This window comes from Sturnus vulgaris, chromosome 3, assembly GCF_052056855.1.
Source record: "Sturnus vulgaris isolate bStuVul1 chromosome 3, bStuVul1.hap1, whole genome shotgun sequence".
Classification (NCBI taxonomy): domain Eukaryota; kingdom Metazoa; phylum Chordata; class Aves; order Passeriformes; family Sturnidae; genus Sturnus; species Sturnus vulgaris.
The window spans coordinates 51,519,243-51,543,546 of NC_142245.1; the positions used below are offsets into that span (position 1 = coordinate 51,519,243).

Here is a 24,304-nt window from a genome sequence, read left to right on the forward strand (position 1 = left end):
GTAGTTAGAGTCCTTTTCCCCTTCAGATAGTGTTTGAGATTTCATGGGGTTTTATTTGCCTCCCAAATACCTAGCTATTTTTTGTAGTTACTGTTATACCACTGCACTTTTTGGGAATGATTTCTTAGCTGGTTGTTCTCACAGGACTTCAGAGATGATAATTTATAAATTGGGTAAATATGGGTAAAATATATCTGCGCGTAAAAAAGGTAGTATAAAACCTACATGAAATTTAAATCTTAAATAAGCTTTATCTTTTCACTGTCAGACATTGTCATTCACATTAGCAATCTTTATCCTGTGTATAAGGATGGTGTACTTGTAGATTAGCATCAATTGAAAAGTTTTGAATAGATGAGTGTATATTGTGTAGTTTTATTGATTCGTCCAAGATTTCACAAATATTCATTAGAAAGAAAGCAAGCAAGTACAATGTATAAACAATTCTGAAATAATAATTATCTAATGGACCCGTAAAAATCTGTTGCCATGGAGAAATTTCTTCTTACAAAAATAGCAATATTTTATGGGGGAAATGTTGGGTACTTTTGTGGTTGCTTACTTTGGGATGTCAACTGGAAGTGTCTGTTAGTGAATATGATTGTACTAGGTGTGCTTTCCTCGGACTTTCTATTATTATTATTTTGCTTTATCTTGTGGAAGAAGTGCATGCTCAGTAGTACTCACAGAAATGTGGAAATTGCAAAATTTCTAACTGCGGCTTTTGTTGAAATTAAATGTAAATATATATATGTAATGGAAATAAGTTTGAAGTTAGAAAAACGTTTGTTTAAATGTGCACTGAGTCAGGATCGCACTGTTTATCAGGTTTTTTAAAAATTAATCTGATTTTTCCACTTAAATAAAAGAATTGGATTGCCTTTGGCTTTAAATCAGTCTTTTCTATTCACAGAAAGGTTCACTTGCATGTTGTGTTACTCCATTAAAAACGTTTCACTGATAGTGCCAGCCAGAATTAATAACTGCTAAGTCTAGCATTTTCAAAGAAATAAAAAAAAAAAAAGAAAAAAGAAAAATAACCAATTTTCCCTTTTCTCATGCATCAGCGTTTTCTATTAAAAAAGAAGTAATTGGGGCAATTGTATATTTAGTGTCAAAATTGATATTGGCTGAATAACTTACTTTTCCAAATGCTTTTGGCCCTTATAATGCTACTGTAGCATCTCTGTAGCAGTTCATTTTAGTTCACCTGGATTTATATATTTATTTGCAAGGGGAAAATGATCCTGTCTATAGTGAAATATGTGTTTCCCCTTCAAATTTATGTTATCTGATGAAATTAAAATAAAAGCTTTTTAAGAAGTGCATTATAATATCTCAGAAAGACTTAAAACTCAAACTGAACTTTCCTCTGCAGGCAAACAGATTAGCAAGGCTAATGGAAAGTGGATCCAGGGCGTGCTACCAGTTTTTTTGCCAAAATCCTGCTGCTCGTGTTTCTTCCTCTCCATATGTTGCCCTGTTTTTATAAGCACTGTAGCGATGCTTGAGGCTTCAGCTGGCTGCAGGGTGCCATTGTCAGGAGTGCTGTCCGTGTACTGAGCTGCAGTCTTCCTCTTGATAGTAGGGGAGGGGAGTGAAAATAGGGAGAAATTGGGTGTTGTTCTCACCTTATGGATGGGGAATTTATCCACCAAGAGTGTAGCATCTCTCCCAGTCGTGAGGGCTGAGGACAAGCCAGCCAACACCAGAGTAAGGTCCCCATGGTCTTCTCGGTCAGAAGGCTGCACTCGTGACATGTAGTGAAGCAATCTCTCTGCTTCATTTATTTAAACTTTTCAAATGTCTAATAGGTTTTTTTTGTGAAGTCTACAGGATCTGGTCGTTCATGCAATTAGGAATATTGCTGTGGCACTAGGGATGCCAGTTTCTTGAAAAAAGCTGTGATTTTTTTTTAGTGCTCAGCTATATATTTTACAGCCAGTGACCACCAGGGCACTAAAACCATCGAAGAGCTTGTCTATAAAGGGCATGAAAATAATAATTATAAGGAAATATCAATAATTTCTTCAGTAGCAGCATAAAACAGTGAATTTTTAATTTAGGTAGTATTGATACATGGTTCCTATAGAAATCATGAGTGTTTTAATCACCTTTTAGTGATTAAATTTGTCTCTTGAATGAACATAAACATAATAATAAATTCTAATTAATTTTCTCTCTCTATAAGCTAGAGAGCTAGAGAATCTGTTTTTGCTGACACAAAGCTAAATATTCAAGGCTAATGAGAAAATCTCAATTAAAAAAACTGAAAAGCATAGTTGTCCTGTCAGCTGATGCAGTTTTTGATGTCTTTACAATCCATTAAGAACCGAATTTGTAAGAAGAGTGTATACAAATGCTAAAGATCTTTAGGGGTAGAAGAAAATTTATGGCTAGAGGTTAAGAGAGAGGCACAGGCGATTAACAGCTCTCAAGCTGGACTCCACTGCTCTGTATGCGTGCATGCTTGCTTGCTCCAAGGTTAAAGCACATGTTGCCTTTCATATCTGTAACAGAGTAGAATGACTTTATCTTCCATTATTTCAATAACTGAGAGTAACTGCGGGCTTTGTACATGATGAATGCAGGTGATAGATGCATCATAAATTTTCCTTTATTTGGAGGAATTTTGAAATAAGTTGTATGTCTAGTACTGTTCATTTTGTGCGAAAAGCATGTGACTAGGTGGTACTTCTCAGATGGCGTGAAAATAAAGCTTTTCATGATTCTGATCTTCTAAGTTCATTTTTAAATGGACCTTTTACATGGCTCCTAGTTTAATTAAATGTTATTTAAGTCTTTTACCCTATCTCCTTTTAATCAAATCTGAGTTTAAAAAACAGTGGAAGTGTTAGTAGTAAAATGAAATATTTTTCTCTAATGAAAGAGCAGTAGTAAGTTCAGATACCTTTCCTTGCATCAATTCGTCTTCTGTAATGTGTCTATAATGTTACTTGCTTTATTTAGCGTGATTGTCCTCATGCAATCATTTGTATTTCATACAGCTAAGAAACACTTGTCTGCTAAGTGCTAATGGATTGACTGAATCCTGTAATTGGTGCAACAACATTGAATCAATTTCTCTTTGTTTCAGGTGATCAGACTTTGAGAATTTGGGATGTGAAAACCCCAGGAGTCAAACTTGTGATACCAGCCCACCAGGCTGAGGTCTTGAGCTGTGACTGGTGCAAATATGATGAGGTATAAAACCGTTCATCCCACTGTTTCGCTAATTGAACCACTCTCATTAAATAGCAGGGGGTTTTACTGCAACATTATTGCCTCTTCTCATCATGAAAATATGCCTAGTTGCTTTGTTGCTCTCATTCACTATTTCATCTCCGAAGAGCTTTGTTCTAAGAGATGGTCAGCCCAAGCAGATCAGAGATTGTGCTTAACTCTCTTGTGTAGTAGGCAGAGTAGTCAAAAGTGGAAGACCAGTTTGTGTTTCTCTGTGCTCTTTAATTTACATACTTGGGACATCACTTCATTTATGATTTACTAATCTGTATTTTTTGATTTATCTAACTTTTGTATCCAACATATGCATTGCTACAATTTAGTAATTAAATCTGTTTTTTGTTACATCATCAGAACTTGCTGGTAACTGGTGCAGTTGACTGTAGCTTGAAAGGCTGGGATTTGAGGAACATCCGGCAACCAGTGTTTGTCTTGCTTGGTCATACCTATGCTATCAGAAGAGTAAAAGTAAGTTGTATTTTATTTCCCATTGACCATCACTGAATTGTTACACAGATTTTTCTGGAAGCCAGTAATACTTTATATTATCTAATAAGTAGGAAAAAACCACCAGGGTTTTAAATGTAACAGTGACTGTTCTTGAAAACTTTCAGTTTAGCGCTGTCAAACATTTTGATGTTTCATAGATTGCTGGGATTTTACCTTAAATGGCATTTTCAAACTCAATATATTTACCTGAAGAATGTTAGAGGGCTTGAGACAGGGTTGGAAGGTTGACTTCAATTATATGGGAAATTTGAGATGGGGAAAACACTTCTCCCTTACTCATTTTTAAATGACGCTGTTCCTTTGTCTTTCCACATGAAGGGCCAATATTCACAGAAGACAAGATACAGAACACATTGTGAATATATACTGCTGTGTATACAAAGAAGATATTAATGCATTCAAAGAGAGTTTGAAACTTGATGCATGAAGGGCCACAGATAACTTTACTGGATCTGTGTACAAGTAGAGCACCCACCAATAATAATTTGCTCTCAATGCACAATGACATTTTTTCCATGTTGTTTTTAGGTAAACTCAAAAACTATAACTATGTTTCAGTGTAAAATGTTGAAACCAGCGAAGAATGCGAAAGTCAAATGCATCAATATCAAAGTCTCCTGAAAAAGGAGATAATACCTAATCCTTTTAAAGCCTTTCAGGAGCAGGTATGTTTTTTAATATTTTCTAGGAAGTCTGAACTGGCAGGAAAAGTTATCCTGGGTTGGCATTTTACTTTATATGGCCTTGATTTGTTTCTAAGACACTTGGAAGTTTCTGTGCTTAGTTTGTAATTTGTCAGAAAAGGGTGTGACTCAGGTAGTAATTTCATATCACAAATTCTGTTTTTGGTCAGACAACATGAGAAGCTCCTGCCTCCTCTCCCCACTGGTGATTGATGTTGAGTCTTTTTTTCTAATTTAATGCCTGCATGACTATTCTCTAATCTGGCTCTGTGAAATATTTTTTGTAGGAGAAGATGCATCCATGTGCATCTTACTGAGAGTACATCGTACTGTGCATTATACTGAGAGTACATGACTGCTAATCCATCTTACCACGCTTTCATTGCTTTCATTTCAAGACACACATGGTCCCTGAGGACATGACATGATATGGCATGATAAGATATGACAGTGTGGGCCAGCACTTCACATATCTCCACTTGTGTGGTATAATTCACCAGTCACACTGAACTGAGAGAGAGCTGGATGCTGCCTCTATAGAGGCTGTAAAGCTGCAGCTGATGGCTCTGACTGAAAACCCTGTCCCTCAAGGTGACTAGTTTCTGTGTGGATCACTAAGCTGTTTCAATTTGTTGCTCAACCACACAAATGCAAGCCTTGACACAAAGGAGGGGGACAGGAGCACACAGTTAGAAGTGGAAAAGAAAATGGAAGCCACATGTCTTGGCAGCAGTGCACTCTGAAATTAGCTTAAACCAACCATGAAATCACACTCTTTTGTTGCCTGTCGTTTGTATTCTGTTTGCTTGTTCAGGGGTTGTGTTGACTGTCAGATCTGAGGCTGGCAAGGAATTCTACCCAACACAATACTGTCAGGATTCCTGCAGATTTCTTATGGTCTTTCACTGCAGTACAGGGCATTATCAGCACACTGAGGTCATCTGGAGTCGTTTTTGGGAGAGTTTGATGTTGGTGCATTTGATCCTCACCTTCTTAGCTGGCTTAATATCTTACACTGACACATAGTTATGGTTTTTTGCATTTACCTTAAAAGATACTTGGAGAAATGGTCTGTTGAATGTCAGGATGGATTATACAGTGGTATCTTCTGGCTGTATACAGCTGTTCAGATGAAAAAATTGTAGATTACAGTTAAATGGATCAGAATTTTCTCCTGTAGCAGAAAGATATTAGGCAAATTTTTTCAACTTACATGTGTAGCACTCTGCTAAGTATTTTGATAGAGTTTGCTTAGGTAAGTTCATAGGATACTTAAGGTTAATGACAAAGCTTTGACGGTATGGTTTTGCTTTATCTTAAACTATGTGGACATGCAAAAGGGACTTATGCAAAGTGTACACCATTCTTTTTTGTTGCACATCAGACTTCTTCCCCTCTAGTATTCATTTTCCTGAGGTTCTGGTTCATTTTGTTTTGGGGTTTTTTCCCCCTAAAAAAAAAATTGCAGGAAGTCTGCAGAGGTTCAAGTTCCCTCAAGTATGCACATCTCTCAATTCTGCTATAGTAAAGAGAACTCTGTCAGCAGAGTTCAGCAGCCATCAGCATACACTCCTCTCTTGGCAACTTGGGCAGTTTTGGCAACAGCCCAGACTTAACTTTAGACTTTGTAGTTACCGTGAAGAATACTAGAAGTCTTGCAGGAAGACTTAACTATGAACCATGGTGTGGAGGGCCTGCATTTCAAACTCAAGTTATGTCAATGGCTTGTTGTATTTCCTGCTGAGAAATACAGATTTTAAAATAGTTGGAAACTGGAGGTTGCCAAAAAACTAGAGCTGAGATGAATAACTTTTGCATAACTGCATCCTTCTTTTGCTGCAGTTCTTAGACCAATCTGCAACAGTCCATGGAAGACTGTATTCTGTAAAATGCCCTGTTGGAGAGGGGGAAATCATGAAATTATCTTATATTGCCTTCAGTTTTTCTACTTATCTCCAATTTTCCCATTTGTATAAATAATTTCAAAATAGTAGGATATAGAATTGGTGACAATAATATATTCTCTTCAGTATGGCACAGATTTTGTCTCTCTGAAAATAATTAACTGGTCACATAGCTGATTTGAAACTTGATTTATATAACGAGATGAAACTCAGCCTATTAGCCAAAAGCAGAATTTAATGACTGTTTATATGACTGTTCCAGAACTTCTTAACTTTACAACAGAGTTATTTGGTACTGCTGTAATGAAATCTAAGCAAACCAGGAATCCTACAGAGGATTCCTTGTGATTATTAATTCTATGATTTCCTTGTAATTAGAAGCATGGGGAAGAAATACATTGATGTAGTCTGTTTTATTGCAGCATGATGTGGTACCAACCAAGACCATTTAAGCAGTTAAACTTGGATAACTTGCTACTTACAGTAAGTCTGTATATGTTCAAAATGTTTTAACTTTGGAAGTTGTTTTGTTTTCTTGCAGTTTTCACCATTCCATGCAACCATATTGGCCTCTTGCTCCTATGATTTTACTGTAAGGTACAGTATTTTCTCTAACTGCATAAAAATAGAAAGATGATCTATTTTAATATGGCTTGCAATAGAAAATAGTTCCAGAGTGAATATACTAAAGTGTAGTTAATGTTGCTGTCAGATGCTTCATAAGATATGTTGAAAATGCATGGGTTTGTCGCTTAAAGGCCAGCTCAGTCACTCTGCTGAGCAGTATTTGCTCTGTCAGATGCTTTCTGCAATCCTTTTCACATCACTCTACTGAACGTAGTGGCATTCAGCTGTGATAATGTCTAATAAGAAGGTAATACCCTCTTAAATTTAGTTAGGCGAATTCATGTGTTTCTTTGACACATTTTCATTTAGGCTTTTTATGAACAAAGTTTTTGTCCTATCAGTATCTGAGGAAGATTTGGTAGTGTTCCACAGTGCGTATACGGAAGCTCTTTTGACAGGGCTTCTGCAAATTCCCCTGACTACTCAGTATATTTGATACTGCTGAGGGTCTCATAGTACAGTTGTTTTAAAACTAATTTGAAGTCCTAAAGTAGTTTGATTTGATACTGAGATTTCTCTAAGATACAGCATTGTAAGTCAATACACTGAAGTATTCCTGAATACCTCAATCACATTCTTTGATCTACATTTTAATTGTCTAACATGGACTGAATGTAGTAGGTAGTATATTAAGAAATGAGAGAAGCCCTCTTGCCTCCATAAAGAACTGCAAAGTTATCCCACTTGTCCAAATCATCCCAAGTAATATCTCGTCTGGTTGTGTTCTAATTGGTCTGACACCAGACCTTGAGAGGCTCTGTTGCCAAAGGGTTCTGTTGCTAATTCTCAGTGTCTGTATGTGTTGCTAAATCATAAATCTATCCAGTCTTCTGCCATAACATCATATAAAGTTGCATCATGAAGTTAACCCATTAAGCAATGAAGTGACTTGATTGTGTTGTCATGTTCTTCCCCTTTTTGACATCAACTATATATCCTTCAGGTCTGGCGCTATGTGGTTTATGCAGTACTGAAATCTAGTGCAATTTCAGCTCTGACATTTTTGTATGTGGAAATTGTCAGAAAAGATGGAGAGAGCTACTACCTCACAAAGCATCATGTCTATAAATGCAGAGCTTGGGGATCCCTTCACAAAATTCACTCTAGTCATTATTTTTCTGTTCAAATATTTACTTGTCATGACTAGAGAGAGACAGCAGAATTGAAAAGATGAAATAAAGATTTTTAAAAGTTTTCTAAGACTGTTTGGTTTGGTGTAAGTGAACAAACATTAGAGAAGGCCAGGTGAAAGTCTTTGGAAAAAGTGTCACAAGCAAAATATTCTGTATCATGGAGGGACATTGTTGCCATAAGAGTTTGGGAACATCTCTTTTAAAGACTATGTTGTACCTCTACCACATACTGTCATTTTACTGGATGCACCATACACTCCGCATGTACATACATGCACACATCCTGTCATATATGCACATGTATACCACACATGTGGATGTGAATTTATGCACACATACACATATTTAAATCCTTGATAAATATATAAAAGGTGGAAGAGAAATAGGGATTCTAGTACATGGCATTAATTATGGATCTTGTTGAATCTACTCAAGGCCTGTGACTTTTTAGCTCCATTTGGGGGTGGGGGGGCTGATTTTTGCTTCGTAGAACAGCATGGTATGGCAATCCCTTAAAAACAGATTAATTGCAGTATTTTAATAGTAACTTAGTTATGATATTGTTCATTTATATTCTTCAGCGGGTCTGTTTGAAGCTCAGAATTATCTGCAAGCATTAGTTTATAGCAGATAACAGAATAGAGCATACTATTGGATCAATTCTTTACAATCGGAGCTCTGCATCTTAAACGTTACTGAAGCTTTATAGTTTAATCAAACAGTTGCAAATCTTAGTTCAGATTATCAAACTGTCATGTAAGAGGCAGGGATTTTGTTTGTTTCAGGTTGTACAGCTAATTTGGCACATAATCACAACTGGGTATCTAAAAGAAAAAATAGTAGGTTGAAAACAAAGTTAACAATGCTTAGCTTCTTCCTTTGCAAAGAGTATAATGATTGAATGGGAGCACTGTAGTCAAGCTACTGAATAGAAACCTAGTTCACATGCCAGCTTCCTACTGGGAGGTGAGAAAAAGAGGATGTTGATTTGAACTTGAGTTTTTACATAACTCAGTGTAATGATTTATAATCCCTGTCCAGTAAATGCTTTATTCAGACAATTTTTCTCTATACCCTTATTCTTTAGAAGAGCTCATAAAAGATGTAGGCTAATTAAAGAGCAGATTAAATACAAATGAATCATTAAAATGCCAGGAAATACACAAAGTACTGTAACATTTCCAGAACTACTTCAGGCCTGCATGCATATTCCTAAACGTTATCTCTCTCAAAATTCAGTTTGGAAGAACATCAGTGTCATCTTTTACTGGAATCACCATTTTGTATTTTTGGACTCTTCAGTATAAAAAAGAAATCTTGCTGCATTAGTCACAGACTGTGCTCACCAAAATCTAAACAGAAGATCTGATAAATTATAGAGCTTCATTAAGCTGGTATCAGGCCAGATTTTGGATCATATTCACAGAAGCTTTTCCCTAAGGCAAAAAGGCAATTTTAAAAAAAAGTTGTACTATATTGGACATCATCTCTGCAACACACAGTAAGGTAAACCACTATCTCCAGCTCTCCATCACTATGTACAAGTTCAGTAACTTGGAACACAAAGAAGTCTTACAGAATAAGGGTGATCATAAAATAAACTGTGTTTCATTTCAGTTAGTTATCCTTACTATCCTTGTATTCTTTTTCAATTTTTTCCTTGAAGATGAAAAGGTGGGTGTTTGCTCATTTGCTCTCTTTTTTTCTTATTTTCCTCAAATGGAAAATGTCCTTCTATACCCAAATTGCTTCATAATGTTGATACTTCACTGGAACTGTGATGAAATGATCTTTTCAGAATGTTAGTGTGGAAATAGTTAGATATTCCCAGTTAACGCCTGAAGTAACATCATTGCCCTGATTGGCCTGTATCCAAAAGTAACTTGACACTGAACTTCTCTGACAGAAGTTTTTCTAGTTTGCAGGAAGAAGTTTTGCAAGTCAGCACAGGAATTAGAGAATAGGAGGAGGGGGATGAATTGTGTGATACACGTGTAGTAAACTAGCACTGAGTTCTGTGTTCCTCTTGATAAGTTCTTGGCTTTATACATACACATGCTACTGTGACTTGTGCCTCGTGTGGTTGTGTGTGAAAGCTAGCATTAGTTGTTGAGTGGGCTTTTATGGAAAGCAGCCTCTAAAAAGCTGATTCACACCCACCTAAAAATATGATGTATGAAGACATCTTGTAACTTAACAGCATTAGTAAAGCTTTCATGAATAAATATTTATCATAAATATTTTTTTTCTTGCCCAGAAGGATATAGACTTGATGAGTAGTTCTTTGTGCTTCCATCTGTGCATTTTCATAGAATCATTTCCTGGAGTAACTTTTAAACTTATTGAAAACTTAACTAGATTTGACAGGAAACTTGTAGTCTAAATTTACTAAGCTTTTACAAATTTAATGGAAACTCATGAGCATGCAAGAGAGGGAATCCCCAAGAGCTGCCTTAAGGAAGGTAGGAGACGTAGCATGAATTCAACACCACAAGTAAGTAATCTTCTTACTGATCCACTAGCTCCTCATCATTCAGAAACAGGCTGCCACAACAAATACAATTGTACAGACACTGGAACCTGGAATGATACTTGAGACCTCTTTTTCCTAGCCAGTGATCAAGGTGCAGGGGCACTTGGTAAGGGTAGAGTGGGGATGAGGACAAAGTAGGAGAGATGCAGGACAAACTATATTTGGGTTGGTACAAGTGATTTGGTCAGGGAGCACAGGTGTTTGTGGCACTGCAATGGTACAAAGTACAAAATCGATAGCGTGACTGGCTTTTTCTCTTCTCGCAATGTCTTGTTCAGAATAAGCAGTCCACTTGGAATACATGTTCAGCTTATGAATTGCATGCCAGGTGCGTGTAAAAAAAACCCCAAACTGTAGAGAAATGAGGGAGAAGCTGTACTTTTAGCAATTCCAGCATTAAAAAGTTTAAGAGCATGCACTCATACAGATTTTGGGGTTTTGTGATCGGTGCAGATGTGACTAAAGTTGTGGCTTCATACATAAGATGGGTAAAAATAGCAGTTCTGAGTGACACACCTGTGATTGTACAGGCTGTACAAACCTGTAAGGGACCCTAAAAGCCTATGTGGTTGTCTGGCCCATTTTTTAAATTCATGCTGCTAACTCTGTAGATACACTTTCAAGTGAAGCAATGCAAGCGCACCTACTTGTGCTGTGAATGCCTCTTCATTCACTGTACAGCCGTCCTGCTGTAGTAAACAGTGTCACAGAAAAATTGCTTTACCCTCTCAGTCTGCAGAACGTGATGGAAGTTGACTCTGAGGAAAATATTGTCACCATAGTGGTTTTGGAAGCTGTGCTATAGACAGTGTTTCTCACTTTGAATTGCAAAGTTTTTATGAGAACCATCATTAATTTGTCATCAGTAGTTCTCAGTCCTAAGGCTGAACATTTTTTTTGGCTTTCACTAGTAACTATTTATATATCAAGAAAAGGTTTCAAAGCTTCCAATCAGTCTTTTGAATTTGAACTAAGTTGCAGTACTCTTAAACTTTAAACTGCTTCTGACTTTTTACGACATGACTTCATGTAACAAACACTGTATTTGCTATTTTTTAAATTGATCAAAAGGTCTTTTTTAGGTTTTTATTCATGTAGATCTGAAGTTATCTTCTTTAATCATACTTTTTAGTTATGAGCATCTGTCTTTCAAGAATTAGTAGAAATCTAATGTGGTAAGGAAGATGATTACTTAGAAACAAGATTTGTTTCCTTACCTTCTTATGAACAAATGTGGGAGGATGGAAATGCTGAGATGGTCTTTTGCTCCTCTCTCCTGCAAAATAAGTTGTTTATTTTAGATCTCAGGTACTAGGGAAAAATTAAGAGAGTTGTTGCTATGGTATAGCCATTGTGCTGATACCACTCTCCTTGTTCATGAAGGAAAATGCATCTACATATTAAACAAACTGACCCTGCTGGCTCCAGTGTTTGCTATTTTACCTGAATTGATTTGAACTTACAGTACTTCCACTGTATTTGGTCTGAAGAGATCTCTGTGATTGTTACAGAATTAGTAAGGCATATAACTGACCCCTGTGTGAAAATCTGAGCTGTAGAAAATTTGATTACAACTAACAGCCCACAAAATGTGCTGTGCTGTGCAGCCTGTGGACTTTTCTCAGCAGTGTATACAACACAAGAAAGAGAAACAAATCTTAGTTCTGTGCTGTCATGTGGGATTTTGTCTGTGTGTTACTATCTGAAAATTCTGGGTTTGAATCCTTTTTTTTCATGACTGAGGTATCTTTTACCTCTGTTTTAATCCCGTCTACTCTTACATCTCTCATACTTGCTGTTAATTGCATCGATGGACATTGCATCTGTTGGGACAGTAGCTGTGAGAAGTAGAGGGCTTCATAATTGTTATTTTCTAAGTATTTTTATCAACCAAGGCTCAAAAGAAAAATTTCTTTTAAAAATATGAACTAGTGGAATTAACTGTGTAATGCAGCTTATCTGTGTAGTACAAATTTGTTTTTAAATTCTGTTTTACAGAACACAGGTTCAAATTTGAGAATGTGCATGACTGAGATCTCTAAATGAGTGTGTAATTTTTATTTAAATAAAAACCCCATAGTTAATGATGCTAAAAACTGAGAAAAATCACAAAATGTGCTAATATCTTTCAGGGATAAAATTCCCCAGCCATCAAGAAATACAACAAGAATATTCTAGCCTACGTTTTTTCTTCTTTTTTAGTAATGTCCCCACCACTGCTCCTTGGTGCCAACTTTGATCTTGGTTTCTACAACAGGACGCAAAGAGGGCTTTGCTCAGTGGGGTTTAATTTATGCAAATCAGCAGATGGTTTTGCAGGAGGATGATCTGTTATGTTTCCTAAGTGGATGAGTTTGCTTTTTTAAATACCCTGACAGATTTGTCAATATCTTGCATTATATTTTTGAAATGGCCTTTCAATTACTTTAGTTGTGGTTTGTTTGATTTTTTTTTCCCCTCTCTCCCTCCCTCCTTTTTTCTCTCTAAAGATTGTGGGATTTTTCCAAGCCTAATCCTTTGCTGGAAACAGTTGAACATCATACTGAATTTACATGTGGTCTCGATTTAAGTCTTCACAAGCGTGGTCAGGTAAGAGCTGGGATGCATTTACTTTTCACTTGCCTGTTATAGACATTGTGGTCATGGCTGGGCTGCAGGACTCAGATCTTGAATAAGTCACCAGATTGCAGTCAGCTTCTGGAAGTGAGTCTGGCTGAATGCTTATCAAATAAACCTCATTTCAGGTCCATTTCTATTTGTAAAGCAGTTCCTTGCATTGGGTAGGAGAGGAGGACAGGACAGACAAGATTGCAAAATCAGATAAGGAAAGCCATGGTGAGCCCTGGGAAAATGAAGTATTTTGTTTTAGTAGGAAGAATAGTACAGAACAGTCTAGAATGCTAAGCTGAGATACAGAGCTTTCTTGCACCTACTGAAATTGTCAAGTTAAATGTCGGTAGTGTCACACATGATGCCTAGGCCTGGTTTGGCATACTGTTTAGGAGAGGCCTAATCTGTGGCTGAAATTCAAAAACTCTCAGCTATTAATGTGAATAAGTAGAACCTGTTTTATCAGTAGCCCTTATTTACATACTCATTCTGTAAGGATTCCCCTCTCCTTCTGTTGCTACAGTTGTTTCTATGTTGTAAACAGGATTCTTTTTTTGTAATATGAAATTTTTTTAGACAAGAAAATCTGAAAAACTGAAGGTAACTTTTTACTTTAAATTGAGAAAGCCTTTAGTTTTCACACAAAAATTACTGTAAACATATTAACTGGTCCTAATGCACTATTTAATGTGCCAGAGATATAATTTGCATCGAGATTTTTCTCAAATTCACTGTAAAATGATGTTTTTACCCCAGATAAAAATTGTAACATCTGCATTCACATTCTGTTTGGACAAAGCAAATTAAAACCATTGTAGTTTCTGCTGGTAAAAGGACACAGGAGAAAGGTGTAAGTGTGGCAAAATACTTAGCTTATTGCATGTGGAACCATTCTAGCTAAATGATAGCTTGATGGGTTTTCTGCCTGGTTGGTTGTTCCTTAAATTCTGTTGCTTCAGTGGTACTGCAGTAACTGCACAAAGCTATGCTGTGAACCACATGGGGGAATTTGTAAGGCTGAAAAAAGCTTTCAAGGTTCAGGTTCGTTTTCATCAGTACAAGGCAAGAATATTTAAAGGCCAGTTGCTGAGGATTGAAACTTCATCCCAAGTGACTACACAGATGTGATTTGGCTGCACTGGGTCCAGAGGGAGCAGTGAGTGTAGCATAGTGCTTTTAGGGCTTCACAGTCCCACAGCAGTGCACGTGCTGAGCCCAGCTCAGTATTCCATGAAGTTGGTGTGGGTTTGCATTTGATTTGAATGACGAGAGAAGACTTTTTTCTTTCATTTTGTATTGAAGATGTTTGATTACTTTGACTATAAGCCCATTGCTTTATGGTAGATAATGACTTGAAAGAAAAGTCCACATGCACTTTCATGTTAAAAAAAGGAAAATGATACCTGTCAACACTAGGACATTTGTACATTCAGGTATCTTTTTTCCCACACAGAAATTCTGCAAGTCTGTTGTTGGATTTAGTGCACAGAATCTATAAATCTAGAGTACATACCCATGTTTGCTGAGTGCCAATGTGCGTTCCAGACAGAAGTTTGGCATTTGCAACAGCTTTGATATTCCTCTGATTTTTTTTCGTTTGAGTTGATTTAATGTATTCTGAGGGTTGGCTATCACAGCAATGTGAATTATGAATTTTTTTTTAAAGAGGTTTAAAAATCTGTGATAAAATTGAACTCTCACTAGGTTAAAGAGTGAACACAAGGGAAACATAACCCCCATTTTAAAAGGAAGACCCATGAGACACCACCTTGAGCATACTTTGTTCAGGTCTGAGTAGGACATGGACTTGTTGGAATGAGTCCAGAGAAAGGCCATGAAAATGATTAGAGGGCTGAGGCATCTCTTGTACAAAGACAGGCTGAGAGAGTTTGGGTTGTTGAGCCAGGAAAAGACAAGGCTCTAGGGAGACCTTGTAGCAGCCTTCCAGTACCTAAAGGGATCCTCCGAGAGAGCTGGAGAGGAACTTTTTACAAGGACGTGTAATGATAGGACAAGAGGTAATGGCTTGAAACTGAGAGATCATTGGTAGCTATAAGGAAGAAATTATTTACTGTGAGAGTGATGAGACGCTGGAACAGGTTACCCAGAGCTGTGGGTGGAAGTGTTCAAGGCCAGGCAGAAAGGGACTTTGAATAGCCTGGTCTAGTGAAAGCTGTCCTTGTACATGTCAGGGAGGTTTGAACTAGATGATCTAGATGAGCTATTCTATGATTGAATAGTTGTTTCCAGTATGAGCCCTTGGAGTCTTTCCCTGGCTTCTGCATCCATCCAACAAAGATTATTTGCTTAAATTTTTTGCTGCTGTTCCCAGTATGTAGGTTGTCTTTATGTCTGTTCTTTATCAATCTGATGAAGAGCTCCATTATTTGTTTTCTTCATTTATTTGCATGATTTGTGATTTTCACTTTATAAGGAGTTATGACTTCAGATTTGAACTGCTTCTCTCCTCCAGGGAGAAAGAGAAGAAGGATCCAGGGAGAATGCAGGGTACTTTATTTATAATGGACAAGCTATTCATTTATACTCAAATTAAGTACCATTCTGGTCATTAACCTTTGCTTTCATTCTTAATGATATCTTTTGTTGTCTAGACAGATTATGTTTTCTTTGGCTTTGCACAATGAACTTCAGCATTTTTTAAGTATTTCTTACATGTCAAGGAAAAAATTACCTGCACTATTGAAAGGGTTCAGAATAGATACTGTGATTAAGTAGTTAGTAATCTAGGAATTACAAGACATTCCTGTGGAACTGACTGAGCTTTGAACAGACCCCACAGGCAGAGAGTAGGTGCATGCAGGAAAGCTGGTTCTTGTGCTAAGGGAGGCAACGTGGAAAAAAATCTGGTCATAAGGAATATGAAGAGAGCTACTAATATTAGCTAGATACAGTAAACTCCTATGTGCTTAATTAAATATTCTAGTACCTATTTTGGACTATCTGCCTCTATGTAAAGAACGTGGTTTTGAAAACTTTGAATTTTAAAAATCAGATGTAAGGTGTGAGGTTTTTTCCCCAACGTAATGGTAGTGTCAGATTCATAGAAATTTGAGACAATAAACAAACTTTCAGGTGCATAGAAAAATGTGCATCTTGCAGTACAAAGCATTAACAGAAATGATCCTCATGATATTCAGAGTATTTCTCTGTTAAACTGCAAGTGCTGATGTGAGAGTTTGCCAGGAGGCATGTTTTCCAGGAGGAAATACTCCCAACTCCACCTTTTTTTTTTTTGCAATGGCTTGCACTACTTTCAAAGTAGCGTAGGTGCACATGAGAACAGTGACAAGACCCTAAGCACCAAACATCTTTTAAATTTGTGGTGGTGTGTAGTATTTAGAACTGAGCCAATCTGTTTACCCTTTCAGCAACATTAAGAGTATGCAGTTTTTAAAAACAGATAATTCTTCCCAAAGTTTAGGGATAAGAAAAACAACTAAAGTTTGCTTCCTTGTATACACACTAGATGACATAGGATATATGTAGGGATTGGAAATGGTAATCGTCTATGAACTATTCCTTGCCTGGGGGTAATGCTAGACCATGTAGTGGAATTGTGCTCAGTATCTCACTGGATTTCTTACTTCTCTCCTGGTATTTACCTTCCCTTTATGTGATCTGTGAATGTTCTGATGAATAAATATATCATACTTCTTTAAGCCATCTCTTCTTGGGATTTTGCTGTGTTTATGTTCATGTGTACATGCTATAGGCAACTTCATTTGGTGTTACTTCTGCAGCTTTATTTAAAAGCAGACTTTTTCTTGTAGGTTAAATGCCATATGGGAGTAATGAATTAATTTTTAATATCTTCAGGCAATCCATTAATGACACAAATGAAAGTACAGATCCTGTAAACATTCTCTCCTTGTCTTGATTCTGAAATTATTTCCATAAGTATATAAAGAATAGAAAATACACATATATCATGAATTTCTTTAAATCATGGACAGAAAGATACTCAGCCCTTTCTGTTGCAGTTCTAAAACAATTTTGCCTAACACAAATGTAAAAAAAACCTGGCACTGTGAATTTTGTCTGAAAATCTTTTTTAGCTACACCTCACATCTGTTCTGATCTCTGTAAAGCAGCCAGTAGAAAGTATAAATTACTGATTTCCATTGAATCAGGATTTCTGTTGTGCTGCTGAGAATCTAATGGGAACAGGAGAGGAATCTTTCAATTTCTCAATACTTCTGTGCTATGAACAATGTCATTCCTAAATTGCAAGGATTCATAAATTTCAGTGGGAATGATTTCAAGCGGTGTAGTGGCTTAGAACATTCAGTATGTGAAAAGCACATTAGACATCTGTAACATGCCAGATCAGAACATGCTGAAGTCTAGGTTTTAGAATAACTTGTGTACAACAGAAATAGTGATCGCTTTGGATTTGCTTCTACTGTGATTGTGTGTGTTTGGATCATAATTGCACTACAAAAGGGCAGTTGTCTGTGTAAATAGCTATTTCTGTCAACAAGTTTGGGAGGAAACTTTTTTTTCTAACCTTCTGGCTGCACCTCCTTTTTTTCCCAATTCTCCTCTGCATCCCACTTGGTGGGGTCAGGATGAGTGAGCAGCAGCATGGTACACAGTTGCTGGCAGGAATTAAACACACACAACACCCCATATTATGGAGACAGTGATGGTACCACTGTGGTACCTGTGGCTCTTGTGCTCTCTGTTATACTGGCCTTGTAATTTGGCCTTCCTGAAGTTCCACTCTCTTCTTCCTAAAGCTGCAGGGTGTCACCAGCATGTTCTGCCAAAGCACAGTCTGCTCTTTCCTTGCACCGGGCCAATGGTAGAGCTGAGAAGAGGTGCCTGCATTGGTCTGTTGATCCCATGAAATTGATGGTATCCTGCATCACTAAAATTGTAAAGCTGTCATTTTTTTACTAGCTGGAGGGAGGCCATGGCCAAATTGTATACACTTGACCTGCATGCTCTGAAGGTAACTTGAAATCTAGTTCTAAATTTGTCCAGCCTTATGGGGAAATTTTTGATTATTGTCAAGTTTTGATGTGCAGGTTTGTTCTGCTCCTTGTTTTCTTTGTGCAGCTTTTGCAGTGTGCTGCATTAGCTGTGCCAACACAGGAAGCAGAAAGGACAGGAGGGGCTGCGGAAGTTGGCTTAACCAGTATAGCCAAATATAAATGCAGATGATGTCTTTAGTAAGGCTGTTTGGCTATGTATTTTGCTGTTCATTTAAATTAATTGTGGATGCTCAAGAGGCCCAGAAATGTTGATTGTTCCATATAAAAGTGGAGTTACATCTTGTGGAAATGTACAGAAAAACAGACATTCTCTGCTTTTTCCTTTTGATCGCTTGCTCTTGTCTTTTACACTTAATTACCAAGGACCTGATGGCTTCCACCCAGCTGTTATGACTGTCCCACTGCTATAATTATTACACTTGTTTTAGTCTCTCCTTATGGTCCTTCTCAGAGATGCTGCTAAAGTTATGCAATTTCTTGGATTCTTTGAGATGAAAAGAACCTACTTACCTAATTTCAGAGTGGATTTTTTCCAGAAAATACCAAATTTCACCAGCTGCAAGTGTTAAACCAATCTGAACACCTTACTGAGTTGGAGGGGCTAAAAGAAGGAGATATTTCTTACTGGTGCTTATTGTATGTCTTTCCCAAACTGTGAACATTAAACTTTCATTGTGTAAGTCAAAGCTAGGCACTCAGGAGTAATGGTCACTATTTGCCATTATCAGCTAAAGTCTCAGTGTTTGGAAAAGTTTCTGTCAAGCATCACAATTTTGTAAAAGCTGCAAGTGTTTGGAGAGGAAAATCAGTTTTGATACTGAAGTACTGGGATGGGAGATGGTACTTTCTTACTCAGTAAATGTGTTGCTCATGCATTTTATTTGGTGTAATGACTTAGAAATACTTGCTACTTCTGTGAGCCCCATCTTTTACTCAGTGTAATGGATTCTGTTACTTTCCTGTATGACCAGTAAATGTTCAAGAAGTCACAGTGAATTGCACTAGTGAAACTAGGTGGAAGACATCGGAATTTTGCAGCTGTTACTGGAAATGCTGTTTGGTTTACGATTATTTGTGATGGTATCCCAAAAAGAAGGAACTGAACTTAACTCTGAGCTGAAGGATGAATTTGAAGGTCAGATAGGGTCATCAGAAAACAATTTCACTGATGTAAATTGACTGCATTTGGGGTCACCAAGGTCAGTATCAGCATAGAAAGGCATTTTGCAGTCCCAGTGTACCTTCTACAGAACTTAAAATTGACTTACCAATTAAACCAGTTCTTAGAAGACTGAGGCGACGTCTTTCTCCTCATTTTTAGAGTACAGAGGAATTGCTACCAAATCTCTGGAGATTTCAAGGATTTTTTTCTAACCTGCGACTCACATCTCCATTTCTTTTACAACTTACTGATGAAAGCACACTTGGAAGACTTGCATTTAGGAATGTGAGGCATGACTTCCAAACCGTCTTCCCATTGCCCATGTCAGAGCAACAGAGCAAGTGATGAAACAGGTCTCAGCTTCTTAGATCTGTTCTTTGTGACATATCTTTGCAATGTGAAAAATAATGCCCCTCAAGTCTTCTATCTTTTTTTTCCCTTAAGAAAGAAATGAAAGAAATGGATTTTTAAGCAGAATTTAAAGCATCTGTTTCTGATAACTCTAGGTTGAATGTGTATCTTTCTAAGAAGTTCTGCTCCAGGGTTTGTTTAATTTTGTCTTTACTGGAAATAATAACTAAATCAAGGTATGTTTTTTCAAAAGTAAATTTAAAAAATACTGGTGTTACTGCACGTTGAAAAGAAAAAGTTTTATTTGGAAACTCCCATCTATGTCACTCTCATGTAAAGATTGGCATCATGCACTTCACTCTGGCAACTGCTAACCAAACAGGTCACCATAGTGGTCCAGATATTTTAGAAAAAAATAGGTATTGAATTAATTTAAACTCATGCCTGATCCATTATGCACTTGACTAGTTAGTTTCAATGGTCACCTGTGAAAATAATTTGATGAGTAGCAACCCTAATAGCTTGCTTTATCTTCAATTAATCTCCATCCCACAAGCTTAGAGGATGTTCTGGATCCCTCAAAAATACGTAATAATGATATAAATAGACCATTAGATTCTGTTTGAGAAGACACAGAAGATAAGAAACTAAGGAAGGGAAACACAACTAATGGGAGTCAGGAGCTGATTTTTTTCTTGCTGACTCTGCTGCAGAAAAAAATGTCTCATTTGAAAATGGGATGGAGAGGAGCTGAGAAATGGGTCTCTCTTCAGGCACATTTATGTATTATCATATGATTCATTATGAGCACTCTGGAAACTCAGTGGCACCAAGATAGTTCTGGAGATATTAATCTAGAGAGGGCTGTACTTTGTTCTGATTAAACCCTTTCATGAAGGGTAATTGAACTCTTAAGTTTTTTAGTTGTTCTTTTGAAAATATTTAATCTTGATTAGGGCTTGCAGATTTATTGTGCCTTCAAGTACTGAATAAAAAAGTTAGTGGCTAACTTGGGATTTTCTCTTGTTCTCTTGCATCTTCTGAACAGTAAAGAGACAGAATGTCATGCAGGTAATTGCACTAGACTGAATGGATTGCCTTCGGGTGCTGGAAAAGGTCTAAGTCTATTGCAAGGCAAGATGATTGTGATGAATAGGAAACAGAGGGCCTGTCAAAGGAGTAAATCACTTAGTGAGTCAATGGAAATGGCTCTGATAAATGAATGGATGTCAGTATTAAATCATATGTTGGAAAATATTGTTATACTCTGGGACAAGGATAAACATTTCAATAAAATACAGGATAGCTGTTTTAGCTGAGTTGAACTATGATTTTCTAGTCAAGCAATTAGCTTTCTGTGATGATTGCAGTTTTTTGTTTGTTGCATTGCTTTCTGGATTGAAGAGAAATACAATGATTCCCATTTTTGTACTTGTTTTTGTATCTTTGCTGACAGATAAATTGGCATATTTGTTCTGCAGTAATAACAGTATAGTACCTTTAGTGTATATGATGGTACCACAACTTTGTTACTGAAATAAGAGCATTAAAGACAATTAATAAGTATCATTTTGTTAGACTGCCTTTGTTCCATGTAGCTTTAGTTACAATGAAAATTACCAGACTTAGAATGTTTCTTCTATTTGTGTTATTTCTTCATGTAGTTTTACCAGTCAGTGCAACAGAGAATATTCTTGTTTTACAGTTAAGCTTACTAATTATTCTGCTTTTCCCTGCAGTTCAATAGTTAAAAGTTGCTATAGTAAAATTGCATTCTATAGTTACAAGAGTATGATAATGAAAGTTGCATGACATACAAGATATGCCATGCAAAATAGTCAATGTTATAAGGATATTGCAATTTTTACAGTTCTTTGCAACTGAAACAAACTGTCCTCTGCTCTGCTGGCATGTCAGTTTGAAAAAAAACCAAAAACAACAAAACACCATGTACCCTTTAAAAAGTGAAATCAGTGAGATTTTTTTGAATCTCAGAGTAAAATTTGTCCCCAGAACAGCAGAATTTTTTACAGGAAGACAACTTCCATCCGTTCATGCTCCTAATGGCAGGGACTTTTATCAGGTGTGCAAATAAAGTGAGAGTCCATTTTCAGTTTTCCTTTATCTTTATCCCACCACAGGAGGATTTTCTTTACCTTGTCCCTTTTTGTATGCTATATTTATTTACTGTGGTGTGCTGGATGGGCCTTCATCCCAATGAAATTTCTACCTCTTTTAATATTTAAATAAAGTAGCATTAGGTTTATTTTTAAAAAAATACTTTGAAGTATGTATTAAAAATGGTCATATGTCATATGAGAACTGACATTTCTAAATACTTTTAAAGCACTTAAATTCAATATCCCAAGTTCTCTTCTGGGGAAAGGCACACAACTGTCATAAGACCACTGTATACAGGTCACAAGGTGAAAGGCAAAATGCAAGGAGAAGACATTTTGTAAACTGATGCAATTGCTGCACGAACAAGTCTTCTCTTTATCTTAGGCTTCATCTTAGTCGTTTGTATTTGAGGCAGTGACAATATCTGAGCTACTGCAAAGGGACACATGGCACTCTTCCATCAATGAATGCTGGCTGCTGCACTCTTAGCTTACAGTTGCCCCCTTTCTCTGACATTGTTGGCTCTATTTTGAAGAAAGTATGGAGAAATGGAAATGGCATTTTGTTTTTTAATGTTCTGCCATGCTGCAGTGTCCCAGTGTCCCATAGATACCTGTTTGATGTACTTCACATGTGTATTTTCATCAAGATTTCTGGTATCAGTATTCCATTATAGACTTCCTGCTGCACAGGAGAACTTGATTAATGGTTACTTACTGTAGCTTTTGTTTTCCTCTTGTTGCCTGGCTATGTTTTCTCCTTTCATGTGGTATCATTAAGTCAATGAGTTGGGCAACTTATGACAAGTGACGCTTTTCAAACTCTTTTAATATCCCCTGTTTATTTTTAGTGTTGCTAGATTAAATGGTTCTATAACTGTATTTGTTCAAAGGAGATTTCAGGGATGCTAATTACATTGATAACAGGTGGGAATTCCCATGGGATTTTTTCCAAATGTTATTTTTGTTTCTTGTTTCTTTATAAAAATGGAAAATATTGCCTATAGAACATTGATCTATAGCTGTGTAGAATAGTATAAAACCTGCAGTTTATGTGATTACCAGCTTCTACACAGCATTTAGTGGAAAACTCAAATTTTCTTCTTGGTATGATTTAAGAGACTGCAATGCAGCAGAACATTATGCTACAGAAAGCTCTATTGTGTCATATGAATAGACAGACATATTGTCACGAGTTTTTTTGACCCATTTAGATGTATATGGAAAGCACTTCAAATAACTAAGTAGAACCAGCTAAGGAAGCAATAAAAATGAATAATAGTGCAGTATAGTAAACACAAAATGGGCTAATTATAGTTTGAAATCAAATACTGTAGTTGGATTTCCAAATTTTTAGTGTGCAGCTGTTCATTCTGGCTCTAGAAGAGAACAGGAATTGCAGTCTGCAGCAGAAGGAAGCTTGTTGTTCAGAGGATCCAATACTGTATCTTTTGTGATCCCAACTGGAAATGACATTGTAAAGATAATGCAATATGGTTTCAGCCAGATTTGCTGGCATTTATTTGTGGACCTCATCAGCTTTTTCTCTCTCAGCTCTACTCTTTCTTCTTCTATTTGCCTTAGTTCTTGTCTCCTACAATATTTTGTGAATATATATGATAGGTCATCTTCTTGAGTAACTGCCAGTGTGGTTAGTCCTTTCATTTTGTTACACACTCTAAAGTGCATTTTCAATTAATTTTCAAACCTAAAGTATTTCGTAGTCTTTTTTCTTGGAATCTTGTTATTTATTAAATAACTTTGGGATGCTGAATTCAGAAGAGTTGCAGTTATACTCGAATCAGTCACTGTGTTTATAAGATGCCTTTATCACTTGTGGCACCACTTCTTATCAGCCTAGTGGGGGTCTAGGTAGTGCTTGAAGCAGCACCATGGCCTCCAAATCACAATGCTCAGCAAATACACATTCGTCTTCTCAATAGACAATAGACAGTGAGCTCATATCTCATATCAATCCTGAGACTGAAATTCTGGTTTAATTCTTCAGGAAACTTCCTGTATAATTTTGTTGAACTTCTTTGGTTTTCCATTCCTCAGCACTAGATATTAAGAAAACTTCTATAACAGATTCTGTATCTGCAAGTATAAGAAGGTTGTTCACATCTGGCCATGAAATGTTTAGATATTATGGTAAAAGGATCCTAAGACTCTATGAAGTGAAGAAACTTGGCAGGTCTGGACTTTTGTGTGTTTTTCTTTAATTTAATTTTCAGTTACATTCTTTTGCCTATTTGGAACAATCAGTTGAAACCCAAAGGTTTCCTTGCTTTCCTCGTGGGGAGTATGGAAAATAGGAGGTTGTTGATTTTCATGTTTCTCAGTAAAGTTAAAGTTTTAAAAAAAATTAAACCAAAACCAATTTAGTTATTGTGTAATTTTGAAGCATTTT

At 36.7% G+C, this 24,304-nt stretch overlaps 1 protein-coding gene across 1 annotated transcript in view; it reads left to right on the plus strand.

Moving 5' to 3' along the window:
* PEX7 (peroxisomal biogenesis factor 7) overlaps window positions 1–24,304 on the plus strand; it is a 42,506-nt gene that overhangs the window by 15,424 nt on the left and 2,778 nt on the right. The window contains exons 6-9 of the mRNA XM_014879080.2: window positions 3,098–3,204; window positions 3,598–3,711; window positions 6,882–6,937; window positions 13,123–13,222. Coding sequence (XP_014734566.1) covers window positions 3,098–3,204; window positions 3,598–3,711; window positions 6,882–6,937; window positions 13,123–13,222 — 377 coding nt within the window. The remainder of the gene's footprint in view (window positions 1–3,097; window positions 3,205–3,597; window positions 3,712–6,881; window positions 6,938–13,122; window positions 13,223–24,304) is intronic.